Below are 23930 nucleotides of genomic sequence, written 5' to 3'. Positions count from 1 at the left end.
TTTTTTTTTCAGATTTAACAAAATTCTGGTTTTTCAACTTTTTTTAGCCTAAATTTTCAAATTCAAGATATCCAGGTTTTTTGGCAACCCTGGTTAGACTAAGTGTTTAAGATGGTAGAATATTTTATTAGTCAATGCAAATAGTCCAACAAATATCTACAATTTATTTAGACTTTTATGTGTAACTAAAAATTATTAAGGTTATCAATGTGAATAAAAGTATAAATGCGTTTTAAAGTGTGTGATTAAAACTAAAATAAGTAGAATAATAAAATATCACTAAAACTATAAACTTCTGTTTCCGAAGATTTTAAAGCTTGAAATTTGTCTCGTAAGCACCAGTTACCTGCTAACCCCTGTTCTTTTAAGTATTTTTTTAAATTATTATTTTTTTTATAAAACATTTTTTTAAATAGTATGTTGTATGCAGTGTGTAGTTGGTATCGTATATATGGTATACTAACAGTTTCCAACTAAAAATAAACATTTTTCCTCTTAATTTATTTATTTTTAATTTAAATTTTTTCAATTATTATTTTTGTTTCCTATAACTATTACCCCTAAACTTTAATCTTGGTCAGTAAGCTGTTCTTGGATTTAGTCGTGTAGGAATAAAAGTATAATCTTGAGTTTTAGTGAGTGTTTGAGCAGAAAAGGTATTCAAGTAATCATTTTTCTAATTTATGAAATTTACTAGAAAAACTAACACTTTCAGTGTTGTGTAATCAGTTGGTAACAAATGTAAATAAAATTTTAACTGTCGAAATAGGAAGTTAAGTACTTCAACAACGTAATTGATATCGACTCGTTCCAAAATTAAACTAGATTTTTAATAACCATAAATTTAACTTTACAAATGCTTTGTGAAAATTGTTTATTTAAATTTTACTAAAGTTAAAAAAAAAATGTTTAACTCTGATAACATTTTTGATTGTTTTAGTTAGTTATAAACTCTTTTACAAGTATAGTTACAAAACTAAAAACTGAATGAAACTTATTTGTACCCTTTTAGAAAGTTGATTATAAATTTAAAACTTTTTTTTTAATTATAATTTCTTTTATAATACAATTTAAAATTAAAGTTTAAGTTTGTAAAGTATTAGTTAGTGTTTTTATTTGTATGCTAGAATGAGTATATTGAAAAAATGTCCAAGTATGACCTTAAAATTTTAAATATAGTCAGTTATAACCACTTAAAATGTTCTATAGAGTTGCATAAGTTATAATGAAATTGAAATCTTGCTAAATCCATAAATTTAAACGTAAGTTTTACAAAAATACTTTACTAAAATTCTGGAGCTTACATGTATTGAAATTTAAAAGTTTGAAAAATCGGAAGGTTGTTATTTTTACTTAATTTATAACATATACAATTAACTGGCCAGCAAATATTTTAGCCTATTAAACAATAAATAAATATATAGGAAATTTTATAATGTTTTACTAAATTATTTAGTTTAAAGAATCTTACTATATCAAACTAATTTAGGCTTGTTAATTTTTTATTAAGTTGGGTTTTATCATCAATTATTTTAAATATCTAAAACCTGAAGAACTAGTTGAAATCTTACTTTTAGCTTTTAATGCTTGATTTTTTTTTTAATTCAGAGTTGCCACTAAACCTTAAAACCTAGAAAAACCTAGAATTTAACAGTTAAAGGGCAAAAAAACTAGAAAAGCCTGGAGTTTAAAAATTTTTGGACAAATACTTAAAAAAACCTGGAATTTTGAACAATTTTTATATGTAGAAAAATCTTGATTTGACACAAAAAATCTACCATATAGATAAAAATTTTTTGTCATTATCAAAAAAAAATTTATCAAAAAACATATTTGAAGTAGTTCTACACTCTACAGTATCTTTTCAATGTTTTTATACATTTTAACACAGTTTTTTATCCTAAACATAAATGGAAACTAATAATAGACCCAAAAACAAGTACTTTCAAAAACCTTGAAGAAATTTTAAAATCTGGAGAAAATTTGTCAAAATTCAGTTACAACCCTGAAAACTGTATTTTTAAGCAAAATTGACTTTAGTTTATAAATAACCTACTTTTTTTTTGAATACTTTGATACATTCTAAAGTTATTTTAGATTTTTTATATTGCAGTTTAGCTTAGATAAACTCATGTCAAATTAGGATAATTTTAGTTTTTTTCAATATAGTTAGTAACGATTTGTTTAGTGTTCTTACAAACGTCATCTTCCTTAGTTGTCTTTTTTTATGCGGGACATATATAAATAAATTCAGTACCTTTATAACGTGCTACCACTTTTCACCAGATTTAATGGTTAAATAAAAGTATATTATTATTAATAAATAATACAACTAATCTTATTAATGCAGGCGATATATATTGCTTTATTTTAAGTGGTTTTAGTTTATAGCTGGCGAAAGGGGATAATGTAAAAGTGATTAACTTTTACTTTTAATTCTGCTAATTAATAGTTAAAATAAAAATAAAAGCTTAAGATAACATTTAAAAAAAACATCATTGGAAAAATATGCGTGTGCTAGAACAAGGTCGAAGTTGCCTCACAATCAGAATAAATAGGACATATAGGATAGTTAAGCATATCGTTAATTTTTTTTAAATCTCAGGAAGACTCCGAAAAACCAGGGACTACTTAAGACAGTTTTGTTTTTTTTAATGTAAAGATCTCAGAGTAGTTCAAAGATTTCTAAAAATCTTGAGATTTATTCTTTTCTAGATTAAGAATAATATTTAGTTTATTTAGCTTCAATATTTTTCTTATTGAAAAAACTCTATTTTATTTAATTTGAAAATTTTGATTATTACTTGAAATTAAAAAATAATAATTGATGAGGATAGTTCAGGACCAATCACGACAGTTATTGGTCAATCAGAACAGTTTTATACACTAAAATTGTGGCAAAGTAGTTAATATTACCGCTAAGGAGCAACTATGACAATCAATTACTAAGAAGAAACAAAAACATAAATTGATAAACAACTAGAAAAGGATGATATTGAAAAACGTTTAATAATGTTTTTTAATTAATAGAATGAGACAATAATGAAAATTTGGTAGGGAAACTCTGTTTTAAAAAGAACTATTGAGTATTTACTGAAAAATAACTAATGAAATATATTTTAATATACAGATTTAAAAACATAAAATTAAAATATGAAGTGGCTAAAAAATAAATCCGCAAAAGACAATGTGAGCAATTCTTCGGATAGTGAATCATCAGATGAAATAGGTGATTCTGACAACAGCTACAGCGGCTGTGAAAGTGAAAATGAAATGGTAGTCGCCCAAGAAGTTCTTCCGAAAGATTCAGGCTTCGAGGAGCTTTCACAACGTGTCATTCTAGAAAGCGCAAAATCTGAAGTTGAAAACTTCATTTCTAATGCAGATGGTGTCAGTGAACCGGAGGCGAGACGTTTGCTTCAAAACAACGGTTGGGATGTTGATAAAGCACTTGGAGCCTTGAATACAGAGAGAAAAAGAAGTAGAACACGTAGAAGTAAAAGAAATAAAACGGCTTCACTTAAAATCCAATCTATCCAAACTGATTGTTCCAATTTGGAATGTGATGTTTGTATGGATGATATCTGCCGAAATGATGTAGCAAAGCTTGCATGCAGCCATGTGCTTTGTAAAGGGTGCTTGAAAGATTCTATCCTTGAAAACATTAACAACAGGATTGTTGATATTAAATGTCCTGGAGTAGATTGCGAGCAGCTGCTAAGTTTTGATGATATTTTGAACGCCTTAGCAGATGAAGACCTCCAGGAGAAATTCTTGCGGTTGTTTGGTCAGTCTTACGTGGACAACAACAAAAACACTGCTTGGTGTCCCGGAACCGACTGCGAAATAGCATTCAGGTGTAAAGAGTTTCACAACAACTACAACGTGGAATGCTCCAAGGGACACAAAAGCTGCTTCAATTGCCAATGGAATTGGCACGACCCATTGGATTGCGACATGCTTAAAAAGTGGATCAAAAAGTGCAATAACGACAGTGAAACTGCGAACTGGATCGGCGCCAACACCAAAGAGTGCCCGAACTGTTACACTCAGATTGAAAAGAACGGGGGATGTAACCACATGACTTGTTTCAAGTGTAAATACGAGATGTGCTGGTTGTGCATGAATAAATGGGCAGGTACTGAACACAACTGCAAGCAAGTTGAAGAACATGTTAGTGTTTCTGAAAGCAGAAGAGCGCTTAATCGCTACTTGGGATATCATAGTTTTTATGCCGGACACCAAAAAAGTCTCGAAATTGAAAGTAAAATTACAATTGAAAGTGTCTACGAACGATATAAAAAACCACTGCAAGTTGAAAAGGATGATAAAAAAGAAGATACTGACGCAACTGATAAGGGCAATGAAGGACCCGCAAACTTTAACCAAAGGTGTTTCATTAAGAAAGCGTGCGATGTTTTGAAGGAATGCCGCAACACCCTCATGTACTCGTACGTGCTCGCATACTACCTCAGCGACGGCACCACAACCAAAACAGTCTTAGAATTAAACCAGGGTGAATTGCAATTCAATGTCGAAAGATTGAGCGCATTTTTGGAAAGGCAGGTTCACAAGCTGAATGACCCCCACACTATGCAGGAGTTGCATGCTACCGTAATGTATTGCGAGAACCTTTCGAAGAAGCTAGTTGGTTACGTCAAGGAGCAGAAAACTGAGAACACGTTGAAATTTATAAATGTTTAAATTTTTTAGCTTGACCAGGGAGTAGCTGATGCAAACTTGCAATCTTTTAAGTGTACTTAAAATAAGTTTCATAATTTTTAGTTTAAGATTAATGTATATTGCTTTTTGATTAAGATAAATAACCTCCTTTTAGTAAAAAGATATTTAGAAGTACTACTTAAAGTAAATTAGAGCAGCAGTGTACTTATGTTTAAGCTACGTACTCATTTCCAGCATTTTCTACTATTTCGACTTAGTTTGGCGTTAAAACCAGTGTTTTATTACTGTTTGTAAATATCTTCTGATATACTTGAGTGTTTCTATTATTTTCTAATATGCTTTTAATTTTTCACATCACGTTATTATATTGCTTACAGACAGTTATTTTGTTGAAGAAATTCAAGAAAAATAAATTTTCTACTGACATCCAATAATTCTTAGCTACTATATTTATTGCTAATAAATTAAATGTTCTATTTGTTTTTCTTCTTTTGACATAAAACTTAAAAACAACATGTTATGTTAACATTTTAATTGCATAAATTTAAAAATAGTAAATGCTTATAAGTTTTAGAACAAATTACTGTAGCAACTAACTGAGTTTCTTTAACTTTGTAGTTTAATGAATTTTAAGAGAAGTTTTTAAAAACATTTATAAGATGTAAATTTAAGTTACCTACAATTAATGAATCATAAAATATTTAGTATTTAGATTTTTACAACTGTAACTAAGTTCCTGAAAACCGATCTTTTTATCAGTTAAAGCGTTTGAGATTAGTTATGACCAAATTTTAACTTGAAAATTATAACGATTTGTAAAACTAGTGTTTTATGTAAACAACATAGTAATAGTACAATTCACTTTTTTGTGGATTTTTGACAACGAAAAATTCCTTCGACAAACCCGATATTTTCTAAATAAAGCAACAAATTATTGTTATCATCGTTTATCTAGCGACAAAAATTGCGCTCAAGTATTTGTCCAAAGAACTAGTGTACTAAGGAACCTTTCGGTTACCAATTCGTTCAGCATGGTCTCTATTTATTTTAATAACGTACTCTAATAACACAACTTGGGTGCAGTTTAACGTCATTGTCCAAACAACTAGCACGGACAATATTTAAAACTACTATTCTAAGGGTTATTTTTATGAAGCTAATTTATTTCTGATTCTGTTAAGAAAAATTAAAAACTGTAGACGAGCGCTGTCTGATATTCGTATACGAAGTAATAAAAATAAAGTTGCGGATAAGCGAAAAAATAAAAAGTGATGTTAAAATGATATTTCCCAAGTTTACAGGAACAATTTTTGTGTGAAGTTCACATAACGAAATATTTAAATTAAAGATACATACAACATACAGTATTTTTCTTTTTAAGTAATTATAAAGTTTTTAAAATTTGCCAATGTTTAAATATCAAGAAATAACTTATGTTGTAACTGATAAAAAATACAGTTTTAGTTTCACCTTTAGAGAACTTACTTTATTTATATTCATAAAATAAACAAAACAGTTATTTTTAGTTTTCTTTAACACCATTTCTGAAGTTTTAGGTTATTTAAACTTAGTATAGTTTATGACTTACATAATTAATTAAAGTGTAGTAACTCATTTCTAATACATTGAAAGAAGAAAAATCCTGCTTGTCTTTTTTAAGTAGTTAAATTAAAAAAAAATATCACATTTACATTTCTGTTTACATTTATTTGTTTAACTATTTATTACTATTAAATTTTGAGGTAAAACAACTTTTTAAGATGTGAATTTATCTTACCACTATGCTAAAAGTACACGGCCTCAGGAGATTTTTAAAACATTTAAGTTTTAAGAAGTTAAACATTTGCTATTTGACCTTGACTCAAAACAAGAAAATAAAAAAAGAATAATAAATATTGAATTATAGTTAATTGAATGAAAAAAAAAACTTAAACTGCTTGGTCCTAAGACCTGGTGCACAAAAAATCTTTCGGTTATCGAGTCGCTTACCACTTAACAATTGTCCAGGAATCAAAATATTAAACCTGTGCTTAAAGAAAGATAGAGTGTGAAAGCACATAACTATGGTCGATAGATTAGTGGAGAGATAGTTTTTGATTACTGATCTGCACACAATTTACGTGTAAGCACTGTTATGAGCTAGTATTATAGTTATAAAAACTTAAATTAAAAATATATACTAATTTTTTCAAATAAGTTAATTAAATAATGAGTTTAATTTAAAAATATCTAAAAACCATTTTAAATCTATAATTGCCAGTTTTGACTACGAAAACCATAGTCTACCATAGACACCACACCGTAACCTCTAGCTTTTGATTTTCATTTCACACTTACTTGTTACTCTTTTTTACAAGAGCTACCACAAAAAATCCCACAAACAGCTCAAAATAGACAAAAAGGGAGAAGTGATAATGTCACTATAATCAACTTGTTAATATTAACACAAAACTTAAAAACCACAACTTATTTTTAAAAAGTGTCTGTTAATATAGTATATTTGCTTGTTAGTCAACAGATCATACCAGCAAACCGTAGCTTTAGTTAGAGTAAATATTTTTTACTGTTTGTAGATTGGTAACTACAGCTTTTTTGGTTGCAACCAGGGGCGTCGCGTTGGGTGGAACTCTTGAGCTGTAGCTCCATCTAAAAAATAAAACATGCTATTTATTTTTGATTTAAGAGGTTAAGCCCTGAAACACCCTGCTTTATATATGCCCCTACTTCAGCTGTACTCCCCCAAACTACGTCAAAATCACTTTATTTTAAAGCTGAGGAATTGATCTTTAAAACGATAGTTTTTTTATATTAGCTTTAAAAACAAGAAAGTTATGTTATCATAGAGTTGTACAAAAATACAGCCAAATGTGTACATGAACGTCGTTAGCTTCCCTGCTAAACTAGTTTTTTTTTTTCTAATTTTAATGTTTGATGTTCAAAACGTTCGTAAAATTGGAGCTGCAAGCTAAATCTGTGTCATCTGAATCTTAAATGTTTACAAGTTTTCAGTACAAAATATGTTAAAAAGTTGAATTCTGGAGTTGCATGAACTTCCAGCACCATTTGAATTAAATCATGATCGCTGTTAAAGATTCACTACAACCCGAGAACATTAAGAAAAATTGAACTCGAACAGAAGAAAATTGAGGAGGGAATACTCAAGCAGAGTCAACTCGAGCAGGGAAAACTTGAGCAGGGAAAACTCGAGCAGGGAAAATTCGAGCAGGAACAACTTAAACAGGAAAAACTCGAGCGGAAGAAACTCGAGCAGGAAAAACTTGAGCAGGGGCAACTTCGTTTTTTAAGTTACTTGCATGATATTTTTTTGTTTTTTATAATTAGTTAGACAAGTCATAAAATTAAGTTAGTAAATTTATGCAAATACAGAAACTTACATGTACATAAATAAAAATAAAAGTAGCTATAGTTGTTAAGAAAGGGTGATGATATACATAGGTATAAGATATATGTATAAGATATTTTTTTTTTATTATTTCTTAATATTTTCTTTATTATTTAATCGAACAAGTATGTTCAACTTTTTTTTTCTGAAAAATTTGCCATTTTTTCATAATATCATTATGTTTTAAATATAAGTGTTTCAAACTAGGGGATTTTTTAAGTCAACAATGTCAATCTGCTGCACCCCCTAACAAAGAGATGCCACTTGTTGCAACTGACTTAGTAGTTTCAATAAAAACAAAACCAGTTAACAATATACTGTAGCTGAAGTAGTATGATCAAAGCTTATTATAGCTGATGTAAGATATTTGAAAGCCTCAAAAAATTAAAAAAAAAACCTGAAAAGATTTAGAAAACTTGAAATTTATAAAATCTATGGCTAACCTATTATACCTAAGGACCTTATTTTTATTAAAGTTATTGCACATAGTTGTAAAAACTTGTACACTAGGGAGCACCTGTTCCCCTTTAAAATAAAAGTTTTTGGGTAGATAATATATTTCAGTTTTGGAAGTCACATAAAAAAACAAAAGAAAAATCTTCTCATCATTTACTACTTGCACTATTTATATTTTTCTGAAAACAACCCATAAGTAAATTGTATAAGACCTTAAAAGTTGGACAATATAATTTTTGACTGAAGTTTTTATATTTATCTATCAATCATCACAAAAAACATTTTAAACGTTAAGAAAATTTGAAAAAAGTTTTATGGAGGCACTTCTTGATTTTCTCAAAAAAAAAAATCAAAAAATAATAAAAAATTATAGAAAACCAAAAAGTTCCTTCATGAAACTTTCTTTAAATCTTTTAATACAAGCAGAATGTGTTTTTGTCATGACTGCTACATGAACAAAACTTTTCAGCCAAAAATTTGAAGTTTAAGTTTTTAAGATCTTATACAATTTACATAGTTGTCAGAAAAATGTAGATAGTGTGACAATGGTAAAAGCTAGAAAGCTATTTTTTTGTGTTGTTTATTTTTATGATTTGCCACGCACAAAAACCTAAACTAAGTTATGATGTTTCAAGGTCGTGGAACAGATGAACCCTATTGTACACATAGTATTTAAACTGTTGTGTTAACTTGTTCAAATTTAAAGTCTATCCATAAAGTAGTCTTTTATCTACACTTTCAGTTTCAGAGAGTTTTAAGCTATTAAGAGGGTTGCCACACACTCAGGGAATTCAGGGAACTCAGGGAATCTCAGGGAATTTTCAAACTGTAGAAAATCTCAGGGAAACTCAGGGAATTTCAGGGAAACTCAGGGAATTTTGGCATTTTTCTTTTAACTCAGGGAAACTCAGGGAAATTTTGATTTTTTCTCTAAATTTCAGGGAAGTTTTTGAAAATCTCAGGGAAATTTTTTTCTAGATCTAGAATGAGGTTTAGTTAATCCAGTTTCAATATTTTGTTCAAAAGTAGTAATTTTTATTATTTAAGTGGTTATTTAGAATTTTTTTAGCCTTGGCTAGTTCTTCAATATTTTTAGTATTAACATTGTAGTTTTTTTAAGTTTTAAATTTATATTTACTTAAGTAAAATCAAACAGTTTAGAGAAATGAAAGTTGTTGTTAACTATTCATTGAAAAGTTCTAATAAACTTTTTATTTTTAGTTACTTATGTAGTTTAAAAAACACTATGTTGTACTATTAGTTCTTATTTTTTAAATAATAAAGTTATTTGTTATTTGTTTACAACTACTTGTTTTCAGTAAAAAAAATAAAAATGAATACAGATTAGTGTTCTATTACTTTTGTTAAAAAAATAGAGGTTAAATTTTTGTTTATAAATAATAATTTCAAAAGTAGTAGCAAAAAAAAAAAATTTTGACACACTCAATATCCCAAGCAAGTATAAAGATTTAACAAGAGTCCTTGAGGCTGTTTTTGTGCTTCACAATGGCCAGGCAAGTGTTGAACGGGGCTTTAGCTTAAATAAGGAAGTAATATCAACTAATATGGGAGAGATGACAATAAGGTCCCGAAGAATGATCAAAGATCATCTATACAGGGTTGCCACTCGGTCAGGAAAAGTCAGGAAATCAGGAAAAGTCAAGAAAAATTTGAAAAAATGACAAAAGTCAGGATAAGTCAGGAAAAAATGGGGGGTTTTGAAAAAAAGTCAGGAAATTTGATAAAATTAAAAAAAAAGACAGATTTTGTCAGTTTAAATTTACAAAATATTTTGTTTTTAAAAGCCTTCAAATGGTAAAAATTGATTAAAATTTCTTTAAAGTCAGAAAAAAAACCCAAAATTTTCCTAGAAACTTACAAAAATATTTAATTTTGTTTCCAATGCCTTCACCTGGTATAAATTAATAAAATATCCTTTAAAAAACTGCAAAAATTTTCTATTAGCATATTTAACGAGTACCTTACTCGAACAAGCAGAATTTGTAAGCTTTTTAGTATTGATGATCTGTAGCAAGGACACTTCCATAGTGAAACTGTGATATATACACAAAAGTTTATCTAGCATAATTTTAGAATCAAAGTGTTTTTTGTTTTAGTAAATAATTAAGTTCTTTATAACTAAGCAGTTAGTTTAGTATTTTATGTAACAAGTTAATGTGTATACTTTACCTCTTTATAATTTTTTTAAAGCTGTTTAAATTTATAATATAAGTTATAAGAGAGGTGTATACCAAGAATAAGTTTACTTATTATTTGTATTTTTGTAGAGTAATTTGAGTTTTTAAAGTAAATAAAAGTATATTTATTTGTTACAAATTTTATACTAAATGATAAGAGGAAATATTTAATAAATAAAAGTAAAAATAAATGAGTGCCAAAAGAAGAGAAATGAAGCCAACAAGTGTAGGGGCAGCAGATGAGAGCGATTTAAATAAAATGAAGCAAATGATTTTAACTGCCAAGAAAATGAAGCGGAATGCAGTTCAGATGAAGAGGTTGAAGTGCTAATAAAAAAACAGAGAAAATAAATTTTAGTACATACATTTGAATAAAGAGTATTTGATTAAGTTCTTTATTGTTTTGAGGTTTAAACTGTAAACATTTGTTATTGTTTTAAGTTTTTAGTTGTGAAAGTTCGTTATTAATTCAAGGTTTTAATTGTAAAAGTTCCTTTTATGTTGTTTGTTTATCTAGATACATTTATGCTAGGAAATGCTGAAAAATGGTGTCTTTTTTCAGACAAGCTGTGTTTATGAGGTAATAATACAAGTATTTTGCTGATGCAGCTGTTTATTACAAACATCAATCATACACAGATGGTTTAAGTGATGTACTGGAAGTTTGATGATAGAATTCAACAAAAAACTGTTGTTTTTAAACTGTATAAAAATTAGACTGAAAGGTTTATATAGTTTCAAGTGTTAGATTATGTATTTTAGAATAAGTTTAATTTGAGATTTTGTTTTAGAAAAGTCAGGAAAATTTTGGTAAAAAGGTCAGGAAAAAGTCAGGAAAAGTCAGGAAATTTTTCTCAGCTTGATCAGTGGCAACCATGTCTATATGCAAACAGTCTAGAACCAAGCACAGTTGAACTAAGTTCTGAATTGTTAAAATTTGTAAAATCTTCTAGGGCCCAATATTTGGCATATCTTGAGCAACAGCGCTTTGCTAAAAATGTTCCAAATAAAGGTGATGCTTTGAGCAAGTTAGGAGAACAAAAAAGTAAACTTACAAAGCAACTCAAATGTTTAAATGAAGACTATGACAAATATACTTCAGATGCCAACAAACAGTCTGATTTAGAAGCAATGAAAGAATTATTAGCAAGAGGAATAGCTGCTAAGGACAACGCAAATAAACTTGAAAATAAAATTAAAACTATTGATTTAGAAATTGCATACTTAAAAAAACAGTATTAAGATTTTTTTATTAGGTAATGTGAAATTGTTTTAAAATCAAAATTATGTTTTCAGTTATTTAAAAAAGATTGTGTATGAACATCTAAAAGACATAAAAAAAATTTTAATTTTAGATTATTTTGTATCAGTTGTTAGGTATTAAGTTGTACTTTGATATGAGATAGCTATTTCTTTAAACTTTCTTTTTGCAGGTTTTTTTACAATAATGTTAAGCTTTTAAGTTTTATTTACTGCATTCAGAACAGTTGCTAGGAAAGACATACAAGTCATAATGAAGTTATTATGTATGCATTTAAGTGAGTTCTTCATGTGAAATTATTATTATAGTATAATTAAATTTTGTCAATTAAAATGTCAAACAAATTAAACTTTATTCTTTTATGTAGAAAGTTAACTAACAAGTTTACACAAAGTTGTGCAAAAATTTAGTTTTTAATTTTTAATTGGTTTAAACCTTTTAAGAATAAGTTTTTGAAAACAGTTTTTTTCATAAATTTAATGCCGAAGCATACACATACAAATTTCCTTTTATTATTAAAGAAGAAAAATGAGAATGAGGTATTAATAATTTGCGTTAGAAGAGAAATTTTTTTTTTAAGATTTGAAAAATACTCAGGGAAACTCAGGGAAATTTAAGGTTACTCAGGGAAATTTTTGGTCACTCAGGGAAGATTTTTTGGCTCAAAGAGTGGCAACCCTGATTAAGTTGTTACTTTTTAGTTGCTTCAAATTTAACAGGGTGGAATTTAAAACTAGGCATAAAATTAAGTAATGAAATCCATAAAACATAAAAAATTACTATATTATAAAAGAAAATTGAAGTTAATGTTTTTTTGTTTTAGAAAACACATTAAAAGCAGCATTGCAACATTTTTTGGTAATTTTATACTGTATCAAACATTTTTAAACAAAAATTTAGTTTTTTACAAAAAAGGATCAAAAAAGATTGTACTTTTTAAAACCTAGAAAAAATCAGAAAAACTGGAGAAATTAAGTTAAAAACTAGTGGCCACCCTTGTACAGTTATGGAAATTTTTATACTTAATATTGAAACTTATCATTTTTTTTAGTTAAATTTTACTTGAATTGGTCAATAAAACTAATAAATTATGTAAAAGAAAGTTTTACTATTTTCTTATTCTTTTGTCTTAATTAATGAATGAGCCAACTTAAAAATTTAAAAAGGTAACATAATGATCTTAAACAGTATATATACAAACTTTTCTGTATGTGCAATAATTTAGCCAAAAATTAGTTTATAACCAGAACTGTACTCTAATTAGAAATTTATATTTATTTATCAACAAAAACATTGGCGAAAGTCTGCAGAGCAGAAGCCTGGACTCTTGTATGCCATGAGACAAAGCTCAAGTTTAACAAATGATCAACCCTTTTATATTTGTTTATGGTATCATTGTTGAGAAATTAAACAAAATAAATTAAATAAACCTCCAATGTTAAGCAAAAAAATAATCAACTCTATGATATGATATTATCTAAGATAATGTTGAAATATCACTAAATATATACTGTGGTCAGTAATAAGTTAATATTATAAATGATACCATCAGATTCTAGAGAACGCACAAGATTAATTACTAGGGTTGCCACACACCCAATATACTTGGGTTATTTTAAAGTTTTTAAAAATCTCTCGACAGCTTAGGATAACTCATGGTATTTTGAATTTTGTTTTCAACTCTGGCTGACTCAGGATAGTTTTTTATAATGAAAAACTCACAATAGTTTAAATTTTTTTATGGACACATGTTTTATATATTTTGAATGAGATTTAGATGATTTAGTGTCTATATTTTTTTATATAGAAGAACATGATTTTTATTAAATTTGAAAAGTTAAAAATATTTTTAAAGACTTGAAAAAAAAGATAATAACTCAAGAGAGTTTTTGGTCACTCAGGAAAATTTTTGACTGAAAGAAAGTTAACCCTAAATAAAAAACATAAAAAATTATATTAATAATAAATATCAAACTAAAAATTGTTCATGAATGGGATTTTATATAACTACAAAACCAATGCAAAATTGCAAGCTAGTCATTACATGTGTAAGTAACTAGTAACTTAATATTATGTTTATATGTTTTATATTGACAATTAAATGAGTTAAAATAAAAACTTTCTGATTTTTTCAATTTTCAATTAGATTATTTTTTTAATACAACAAAGATCCTTTTAAGCTGAAACTTTAGCCTGCAAAGCTTTATAAATTTAAAAGAATTTTGATCAACAGGGTTGCCACACATTCAGAATTTAATGGATTTCCCATTTTTATGTAGTTTAGTATTGTTTGAAACATGAAATCTAGTTAAAAGGGAAAGTAAAATTACACTGAAAAAGTTTCTTGCCCTTAAGAAATTACAAACACAAAGCTCTCTCAATGCTTAGCAAAAATGTTTTTGTATTTTAAACTAACAGTATACCTTTTTTTTTTTGAATTGTAAATCAAAAAACAAAAAAAAAACTAGAAACATTTATTTACCAAAAAAAAAAAATTGCCATGACTACAATTTAGGGGTAAGCAGCTTGACCATTGCAGAATCCAATGTGCAAATCAAAGTTATGGCCTTGGATGTTTTACTTAGCTGCAAAACAATTGTTAATGAAAAATGTCTAAAGTTAAATTATTTTTATTACTACTATTTTGATATGTGTTATTCATTTGAATTTGAGTACTTACATTTACTTTGTAAATTATCATATCATAGCAGTTTTGCTACTACATATTATTTTATTTTTTTTAAAGTAAAATGTAGCAAATAAACTTACAACAACTATTGATTTTTTCAGCCAATAGAAACGTTGCCATCTCTAGTAAAAATTACTTTAAAATATTTAAATGATATTGAAAGTAGTTTATATATTCAATTTTTTAACAGTTATATTGACCATGCACACATGTTTTCCCTACAACAAGAAACTCAGAAAAGGACTGAAAAAAAACTTTGGTAAATAAGTGAAATTGAAAACATCATTAGACAACTTTTTTTTTGCCTGGAAATAGGCATTTGTTTTCACTGGCATAGTTCTCTGCAATTTTAAAAATGAATTATTCTCTATTAGAGTTAATTTTTTATGTCTAATAGTAAGAATATTAAAATATCTTAGCTTATTTTCATAACACCTAATTAAAATAAAATTTAGTAAAAGTATTTCACCTCTGATCTAAAACACTAAAAGTATTAAAAAAAAGAACAATCAAGTTTAAGTTCCAAAAATAGACGATACAAGTTAAATTAGTAGATAAAAAAAAGTATTGTGTATTGAAGACATGGGGGGTTAATCTTGTTTTTGGCAAGTTGATCTTATTTTGTACAGTTTTATCTTGGCTATAAGACATTTTTAACACCCTAACAAAATTTTAAGTAAATTTTGAGAAATAATCAATCAAAGTACAGTGGGCTGGCAAGCGGACAATGACCTTTTAAGTGACTAAAATAGTACTAAAGTTTTATTGAACTGTGTAGAGCTAGGTTTTTTTCTTTAAAAACTGGGTTTGGTTTTATTCTGCTATGTATATCAAAAGTTACATCAATTAAATGTAGCAAACTTTTTTTTTAATAATAGTTTAAATACTTCTACAATATATGTCAAAACTAAGGCTTACAGCAACTGCTAAAAAAGGCGTTTAAAAGTCTAAACAAATATTTTTTAGGTTTTCTGTTTTCTTAGGTTTAATTATTATTTAAAAAGTCAAAGTTCGTAGAATAAAAAATAAAGGTATTATTTCTCATTTGAAAAACTGTTATTCTTTTCAAAATTCAATGGTGTTTTTAGGGCAATATAGGGTGTTTTAAAACTTGAATTTCTCAAAACACCCATCTCTGACATATATTTTTTTATTATCTTTTAGCAAATATGAGAAGGAATCTATACCCAAAAAATCTAAGGATTGGTATATAGCTACTTTTTAGGTTTATATAAACAATATTTTGATGCCTATTTATTCTTTTTCTTTGAAAATATATTAATTAAAAAAAAATTCTTAAAATTTATCCTTTGTTAGTAAGTTTTATTATTTTTCAATATACAGTATCCCATCTAGTTAAGTATTTCAGGTGTTTTTCTTAAGCTTTCTGAAAGCAAATTTTTAACAAAACCTATGAAGAATTTTAAGTAGTTTTTACAAAGTAAGAGGCAAAACTGTTAGAATCTATTTTACATTACCTTTTAAATACTGCAAGCAGAAAAGTATCAAAACCAATTTTGAAACAAAAAAATCAGTTTCTAATTCTTTCTAACTATTTTTAACACTTGGTTTGATTTTCTAATCAGAAAAATCATTCATCATAGTCATTATCCGCTTGAATCCTGTTTTCAGCCCACTGTGCAAAGTCAGAGAGTTCAATAGGCTCTTTATAAAAGGAGCAAACCAAAAACACAAAAAAAACTATTTCACTAAAAGTCTACTTTATTAATTTTCAAAAAAATGTTCCTCAAATTTTTACACAAAGTTTATTACTAATACTAGAATTTTTTTTATGCATATTTTTTTTAATTTTAAAGATAAAAAATCAAAAAACACCTAAAAAATCTTTTTTTATCTAGAGTTCTGTTTTGTATATTTTATAAACTCCAATATTCAAAGTTTTTTATCTACAAAAGGAACGTTTTTCTAAAATTTGAGGTTTAAACTAAAAGAATGGAGAAAAACATAGATTTCTAGTAAACTATTAAATTTCTGTGAAGCTTGTCAGTTAAAAACGTGTGTCAATACTTTTGTATCCAAATTGTTTTACATAAATTACATTATGTCAAAAGTTAAAAAAAATTTTTAGATTCTTTAAAACCTTATTGTTGTGTACTTATAAGCTTTTGTAGAAAAATTAATGTTAGTTTCTGAAAAAAGGTGGCCTTAATAAAAATACAACTTATGCAAAACAAGTTTTTTATTAACAATGTTTAATTTACAAAATTTAATATGGTTTTCATATTTACCATTTTAGTTGTAATTAATAGAGAGTTTGATCATGATCTGTTAAAAAATATTAGGATGGCCATGTGACTTGGAAAAAGTATGAGTTTTAAAGGAAAAAAAGACATAATATTTTCAACTCTTGTATTGTTTGTATGCACAATGTATTTTCGCATCAGTGATGCAAAAAAATCTTTTGTTGAACATCAAACTCTTTGTCTTTCACATCTTTCTGAACAAGGCTGATTTGGAGAAAATGATTATACTTTCTTTTGTATGGTAAATTTGTTGATGAACATAGGGACATGGTGTGTGTGTTGCTGTCAAGAGTACATTTTTACAATCTGTTGAAGTTTGATCTAACAAAGCATTGTCACTCTTCCTTTGCACAATCAGGAAGTAGCAACAGTTCTAGTTTGTGTTATAAACTTTATTCTAACAGCACGTAGAAAAATTTGAAAATTTAAGTTTTAATGTGGGAAACTGACCCGAACATGACAAGCTTATTGTTTTTGGTGATTTCAATGCAAAGGTCTGATCTGATTATTAGTCTTGGACACACTGTCTAGGACATTTTGGTTTTGGAGTTATAGATTTAAATAATCGATACTTTTTAGAGTTTAGTCATAAGCAAAGTCTTTGTGTGACAGATTCATTTTTAAATAAAAACTTGGGTATAAAGTTTTTGAACATGACATACATGCAATAGACCTTATTCTAGTAAGATATCATCATTTAAACAATGTTTTTCTTAAACTAGGTCTTAGCACAGTGCAGACAGTAACAGCGGATCATTTGTTGGTGTGCTTTTAATTTAAATTTTTAAATATGGCCTACAAAGATGTATACTTTTTATAAGTAATTGAGTCAGAATATTTTTTCAAGTTTAGAAAAGTGCATAATTTTAACTTAAAAAATAAGTGAAGCATTGATAAAACTCATATGGTTAATAAATAATTATCATTGTTTATACAGGGTTCCCACTACACTTAATTGTCAGTTACTAAAAGTTTAAAAAAAGTTTGTTTCAAGATTTTTTCTGTTTCTGAGGTAATACTGTTGTTCAAAATATTTTCTATCTTACTATATATTTTGACCCAAACAAGTGGATTGCGATTGATTGAAAAAAAAATTGTCTTAACTTTGGATACAAATTTTAATTTTATTAAGATTTTTAAATAGACCATCAAAGTATTTCTATTACAATAGTATAAACTATGACACTTCTTTAAATTTTATTTCTTTACATACTATTAGAAATTTTATTGATTTTTTAATTGTTATATGGTCTCTTTATACAAATTAGTTATTTTTTTTTACCACAAACAGACGACATAATATGAACAAAGTAACTAAAAACAAAGCATTCTACTATTCCACGCTGCTGTCAAGTGCGGCAGTCACGCTGCTGCTTGCTGTATCAATAGAATCATCCCAGTGGAAGTCCTTGAGTATAAGTTCCCAAGACTTGGCGCCCTACCTGACACCGTACAATGAATCCCATTTTTCTGGTGCTGGACTGAGCGCAAGCTCTGGGGTCTACAAAGTGAACCTGAACGTTTTCGCATTCAGCAGAGCCTGCTACCGGCTCACCCTGGAAGGGTGGTTCGTGATGGTGGGCGGAGGGATGTTCGCTTCAGGGACTCTTTTCCTGTTCCTGTCATACTTCAGAGTCAATTTCCACCGAATGAACCTGAGCAGGCCCACGAGCAAGCTGCTGGTGAAATCGGGCATGGTGCTTGGCATGGGCGGCGCTGGCATTGTTCTGGCCGGTTTGCTGGCTTTTACTTTCAACTTCAACAAGAAGATTGACTGGGGGACGTACCAAGGACTGATGAAGCGCGTTGTCGAAGCCCTCAGCTCTCAAGGTCCTGAAGAAAGAGTCCCTGTGAGCGTGCCTGAGATCAAGCCCAGCAAAGAAGATGAAGCCGATATTCTCTTGGATGAGGAAACCCGCAACGGGTGGGCTTTGGTTGTGTGCTGGTTAGCAGGAGCGGTATCCATGATGTCAGGGATCGCGTCTTACTTCGTCTCTGACGCCATGGGGAAGTTGTCGATGTATGAGTTCCAGTACAGCACCACTGCTCAGCGTCAAGATGGAGAGAAGAACGAGAAAATTGAAAATGAGGCGGTTTAGAGGTGAAACTTGCCTTGTGTTTGTATTAAAGAATACAAAGCTTCGAAGTCAGTTTGGAATTGGTTGTGAAGTGTCTGTGTTTTTAATCTTGATTTGAACTAAAGATTTTTTGTAAAATTTTGACTGTCTTGAACTTCATAATATTATCTGACTATTTTTGTTTAATATTTTGAATAGCTAGTTTTTTAGTTATTAACTTGAGCTTATATACTCAAATGTATTAAGAAATGCCTTTAATTTACTAAACAAGCTCCTTTTTAATGTAGTGTTTTTTATAATCATTTATATTTTCATTGCCATTTTTCTGATTATTTTCAACGTTGTTTCTTGTACATTTTAGATGGTTAACGTTTTATAAAACTGTTATACTGAGTTTTACAAAAATAACATATACACTTTTTTATTGTTACAAATAAATGTCTTAATTTAAAATACACTTTAAATTCTTTCAATTATGAATACCAATTTTTAGTTCGGTTAAATTTTATGTATTATGTTATCTTTCTAGTTTTTTAAGAATTACTTTTTGGTGTTCTACTTTAATTTAAATAATTATAAATCTGCAATTAATCATGTATATATAACACTTTGTTTGCGTTTTTTGCCTAAATAGTATTAGTCGCTGCTGTTGTTTCAAAATATATAAATCCAGTTTGTTTGTTTAAAACGATCAACAAAATAATTACTTTAATCTTTCTTATTTTACTGTATTTTTTATTTTTAATAGAGATAAAACTTTGACTTTTTGTTTTTAAACGTTTGTCTTTAAGACCATTTAGATATTTTATAAGATTTTTGACCATAGTTTGCTAGTTGTATTGCTCAAAAATTTATTTCAAGACAAAGTTTTTAAAAGTTAAAATGCCAAGTCTCATGAAAAACTCTTTATTTTCAAAACTTAACTTTTTATCGGTGCTAATAACTTGACTGTTTGTTCAATGCTTAGTTTGAATGCTTGTACTCTATTTGTGAAGTGTATTAACTATCGATAATTTGTTATAAAAAAATATTTAACTGCTATAAGTAACTTTTCACAATATTTACAAAAAGTTTATAAAAGTTTTGTTTTTATACCGTTTTTAAATTATTTTGGATTCAACCAAACCTAATACATTGTTCACATTGTTTATGGAAAACTTTTGCAACGAAAGTTCAAAACTTTGTTGTTATACTTGTGTATGTCATATAGAAGCTTAACTTTGAAAAATGTTGAATTTCTTTATACCAATTATAAAAATAACTATGTAAGAGAATAGTTTTTATAACATTGTATGTCTCACCCCAACACTAATTCAGCTTCAATAAAACATTATACTTTGCATTTAATTTTATAAAACACTCTTTAGTCGTACTGATTATTTGCATTATAATCTTTGTTTGTATTTCATCAGTTTTAAATAGACTAAATGTTTTTGTACTATCATAAGGAAATAGTAATAAAATTGAAACATTTAAAAATTTTGATTTATACATAAGAAATTCTGTACTTCATATTTAATATATTATTTCTGAAATAATTTATAAAAATGTAGTATCTTAGTTCACCAAAGAAATATTTACTTGTTAAAAACGTGTATAAAACAACATCTATTTACTTAATTTATTTTTTTTAAAAAGTTTATCAGTAATATAATTTTTAATAATTAATATATCGAGAACACTATGAAAAATGATATATTTTATAAATTTACTTAAATTAAAATATGTATTTAAATCTTCCACATGGTAAAACAAAATATGCACAGTTGATCAGAGTAGTTTACTTAATTAATAATTTGTTGTGAAAAATAAAGTAATTAAAAACTGATATTAGTAAATGCTCGATTAAATAACAAACCACAACTAACTTCCGATCATCACTCTGGCTGATTTCATAAACACGCTCAACTTAAAACCATTGAATTTGTCTAATGTTGAGTTTCAAACTTTCTGTCAGACTTGTTTGCATGAGTGCTAAGTGATCTGTGTTACGTTTTAAAATTTATAGTAAAATCTTTGTTAAAATGTGCAAGTTGTTTTAAAAAGGCGAGCATTGACAGCGAACTGAACTAACAACTTTGATTTATTTTTCAACATTATTGACAAAGTTATGCATAATTTCTTCCAAGTGTATTTCCATGCAGTTAAATTTTTTTTTGAAAGTTTTTTTTTCTGTTGTTTTCTCAAGTTTAAAAACAGATATTGAGCTAAAGAAGCTACGTTAAAAAAAAAAGTTAATAAAAATGTATTTTATATTTAAAATTATAAACTCTATTACACAATTTTTTATAAATGTTTTTGTTGCAGGCTTTTTGTTTTAAATTACTTCACAAGTTAAGCATATTAAAAAAGATAAAAGTAAACTATATGAAATATATATATATATGTGTCAACAAAACTAGTCACATAATGAAAAAATATTTTTTAATACATCTTTGTTAAACTTTTATAACAAAAATTATTTAAAATGCTTTGTTTATTTACTTTTATGTTAGTAGTAATAAGTTTAGGTTTATTAAAAATAAGTTGTAGTACAATTGAAACGGCAACGAGTCAGAAAAGCACGGGCGTCACTTTAGCACAGAGTGACACTTTAGCACGGAGTGACATTTTAGCACGGATTGACAGTTTAGTACGGCGTCACTTTAGCACGACGGAGTGACACTTAAGCACAGAGTGACACTTTAGCACAGATTGACACTTTAGCACGGAGTGACATTTTAGCACCGATTGACAGCTTAGCACGACGGAGTGACACTTTAACACGGAGTGACATTTTAGCACGGAGTGACACTTTAGCACGGAGTGACACTTTAGCACGGTGTCACTTAAGCATTGACTGACACTCTTTTTTTGTTTACATAACGTTTTTACTGTTATGTTTAAAAACCTCAAGTTAAACTATGCAATATGTTGACTAAAAGTTAACAAGCTTTAAGTATGTTAACCTAAAATGCGTAATCAACAGGATTCTGTCTACATAAAGTTAGATTTTATTAAGCACATTTTTAAATAGTATTTAATGACTTAAAAGTATTGATAGTGCTAAAGTGTCACTATATGCTATAGTGACAACCCGTGCTTAAATGACGCTGTGCTTTTCTGACACCTACCCATTAAAACACATAAAGTTTTTATTGAAGTATATTTCAAGCTGGTCCTTTTTTAGTTTAACACTTTGCGTAGCTTTTTTAATATACTTGAACATTATAGTACTAATGTTATATAAGCGTAAAAAAGAGTCGTGCAAAAATAAACCCCTACAGATAAGTCGCTCTGTGACATATTGTGAATTATTAATTGTTTAAATTCTATTTTCCATGACTGTTACATATCTTTTTAGATTTATTTAAGCACTGACGAAGTCTTTGACCGAAACTTAGTTTGTAAAATAAAGTCTTAAAAAAATAAATCATATATTTTAACTTTTAGATATCACTTAATGTTTAGTTAAAATTCTTTTAAGAACGTTTTTTCGCAAAAAATGTATATCTTACATAAAAACGGTATAAACACGATTGGAGCATATTTTTAAAAAGAAACTTTTTTTTTTAAATTGCCAATCAAAAGTGTTTTAGAAAACTATTATTGAATAATTTTACAATTTGAATGGTTTTATTTTTAATCAATAAACTGTCACTAAACCACATATAGCTTTTATTTTTACAACTTTAATAAACTGGAGTTTTACAATTTAATTTTTTCTTTAAGTTGTAAAATAATTGTTCACGTCTGTTATTAGTTTGTTTTTAAAAACATTTATTTTTTATAATTTAAATTTGATACTTGACTAATTTATTTTAACTAAAACTTTTTTAATAAGTAACTTATTTACGTATCATTGAAATTTATTATTTTGAAAACTTGTTTACTAATTATAACTAATAGGTTTTTTATTTATATAAGACTTGGTTATACACATTAGTTTCACAACTTGAAGCAAAATGTTCACACTTTAAACAATTACAGAACTTATGTTTAGATTTTATTAACTTTAATAGTTATAAAAGAGCTGTATTACGTATTAGGATTTTAATTTTATTTCAATGATGTTTTCAAATTGTTTAAATTTTAAACATGTTTGTGTACTTAGCAATTATGTGGTAAACAGTTAAACGATTTTAAATAGTTTATTAACAAAAGCTATTACAGAAAGCACTATATTATTGAAAAAAAAAATCAACCCACTGAAAAGACTCTTGAAAGACCCTTGGTACACACTAGTTTTGGACACCGTTTATATAAAAATAGACGGTATAATAAACATAGTTTTTACTAGGAAACCCTGGAATAAATAAACACAGTTTTAAGGCAGATAGTAAAATATGTTTTGTTTCATTAAACTGTTGTAAACCACGTTACTTAAAAAAACACCAACTTACTCTATTAATAGCCTAGTTTTTCTTTTCTATATTGTATTAAACCTACTGTCTTATTGTTTGTTTCACTACATTTTAGTTAATTTTTCATAAAACCTATGTTTTTTAATGATGATAGTCTGAATAAACTAAAGTTCTTATTGCTTACTGAATAAAAAGAGGGTGTGTTTTTTAAAATTTTTATATTTCAAATGTTTTATCAACAAAATTTTACTAATTCTTTTGAAGAACTGTACAATTTACATATAAGCGTGCTTATAAAAAGACAACTTTTGAGCTTTTACCTTTTTTTATTTACTTTAAAAATATCATCTTAGTTATTTATTCTAAAATTGAATACGATTTAAAATACTAATGTTCAGAATAATACGCATAACCCTTTATTGTAAATCAATTGATTAAATATGTATTGAAGACACTAAAAACTTGAAAAATGTTAATAAATGTTCGACAAAAAAGAAATACGAACTATTTTAACAACTAAAGTTTAAACAGCTTTTTTTAAACAAGTATCCAATT

The 23930-nt window shown here is 27.4% G+C and overlaps 1 protein-coding gene across 1 annotated transcript; it reads left to right on the top strand.

Annotated features, from left to right (window-relative positions):
• The first annotated feature begins 3153 nt into the window (after window positions 1-3153).
• On the top strand, window positions 3154-7988 carry LOC145846070 (E3 ubiquitin-protein ligase ari-1.1-like). Its single transcript, XM_082952993.1, has 2 exons — window positions 3154-4682; window positions 7820-7988. The coding sequence occupies exons 1-2, from the start codon at window positions 3154-3156 to the stop codon at window positions 7986-7988; spliced, it is 1698 nt and encodes a 565-aa protein (XP_082809119.1).
• The last annotated feature ends 15942 nt before the right edge of the window (window positions 7989-23930 follow it).

Source organism: Thalia democratica, unplaced genomic scaffold, assembly GCF_965202585.1.
Source record: "Thalia democratica unplaced genomic scaffold, ktThaDemo2.hap1.1 HAP1_SCAFFOLD_261, whole genome shotgun sequence".
Taxonomy (NCBI): Eukaryota; Metazoa; Chordata; class Thaliacea; order Salpida; family Salpidae; genus Thalia; species Thalia democratica.
The sequence above is the reverse complement of the archived record's forward strand: the minus strand, read 5'-3'. Positions and strand labels throughout refer to the sequence as shown.

Bases quoted from the DNA above. Each gene is read 5' to 3' on its own strand.
- LOC145846070 (XM_082952993.1), top strand. From the start codon at position 3,154: ATGAAGTGGCTAAAAAATAAATCCGCAAAAGACAATGTGAGCAATTCT. The intron at 4,683-7,819 runs GTTGAAATTTAT...GAACTCGAACAG, and splicing joins GAGCAGAAAACTGAGAACAC to AAGAAAATTGAGGAGGGAAT.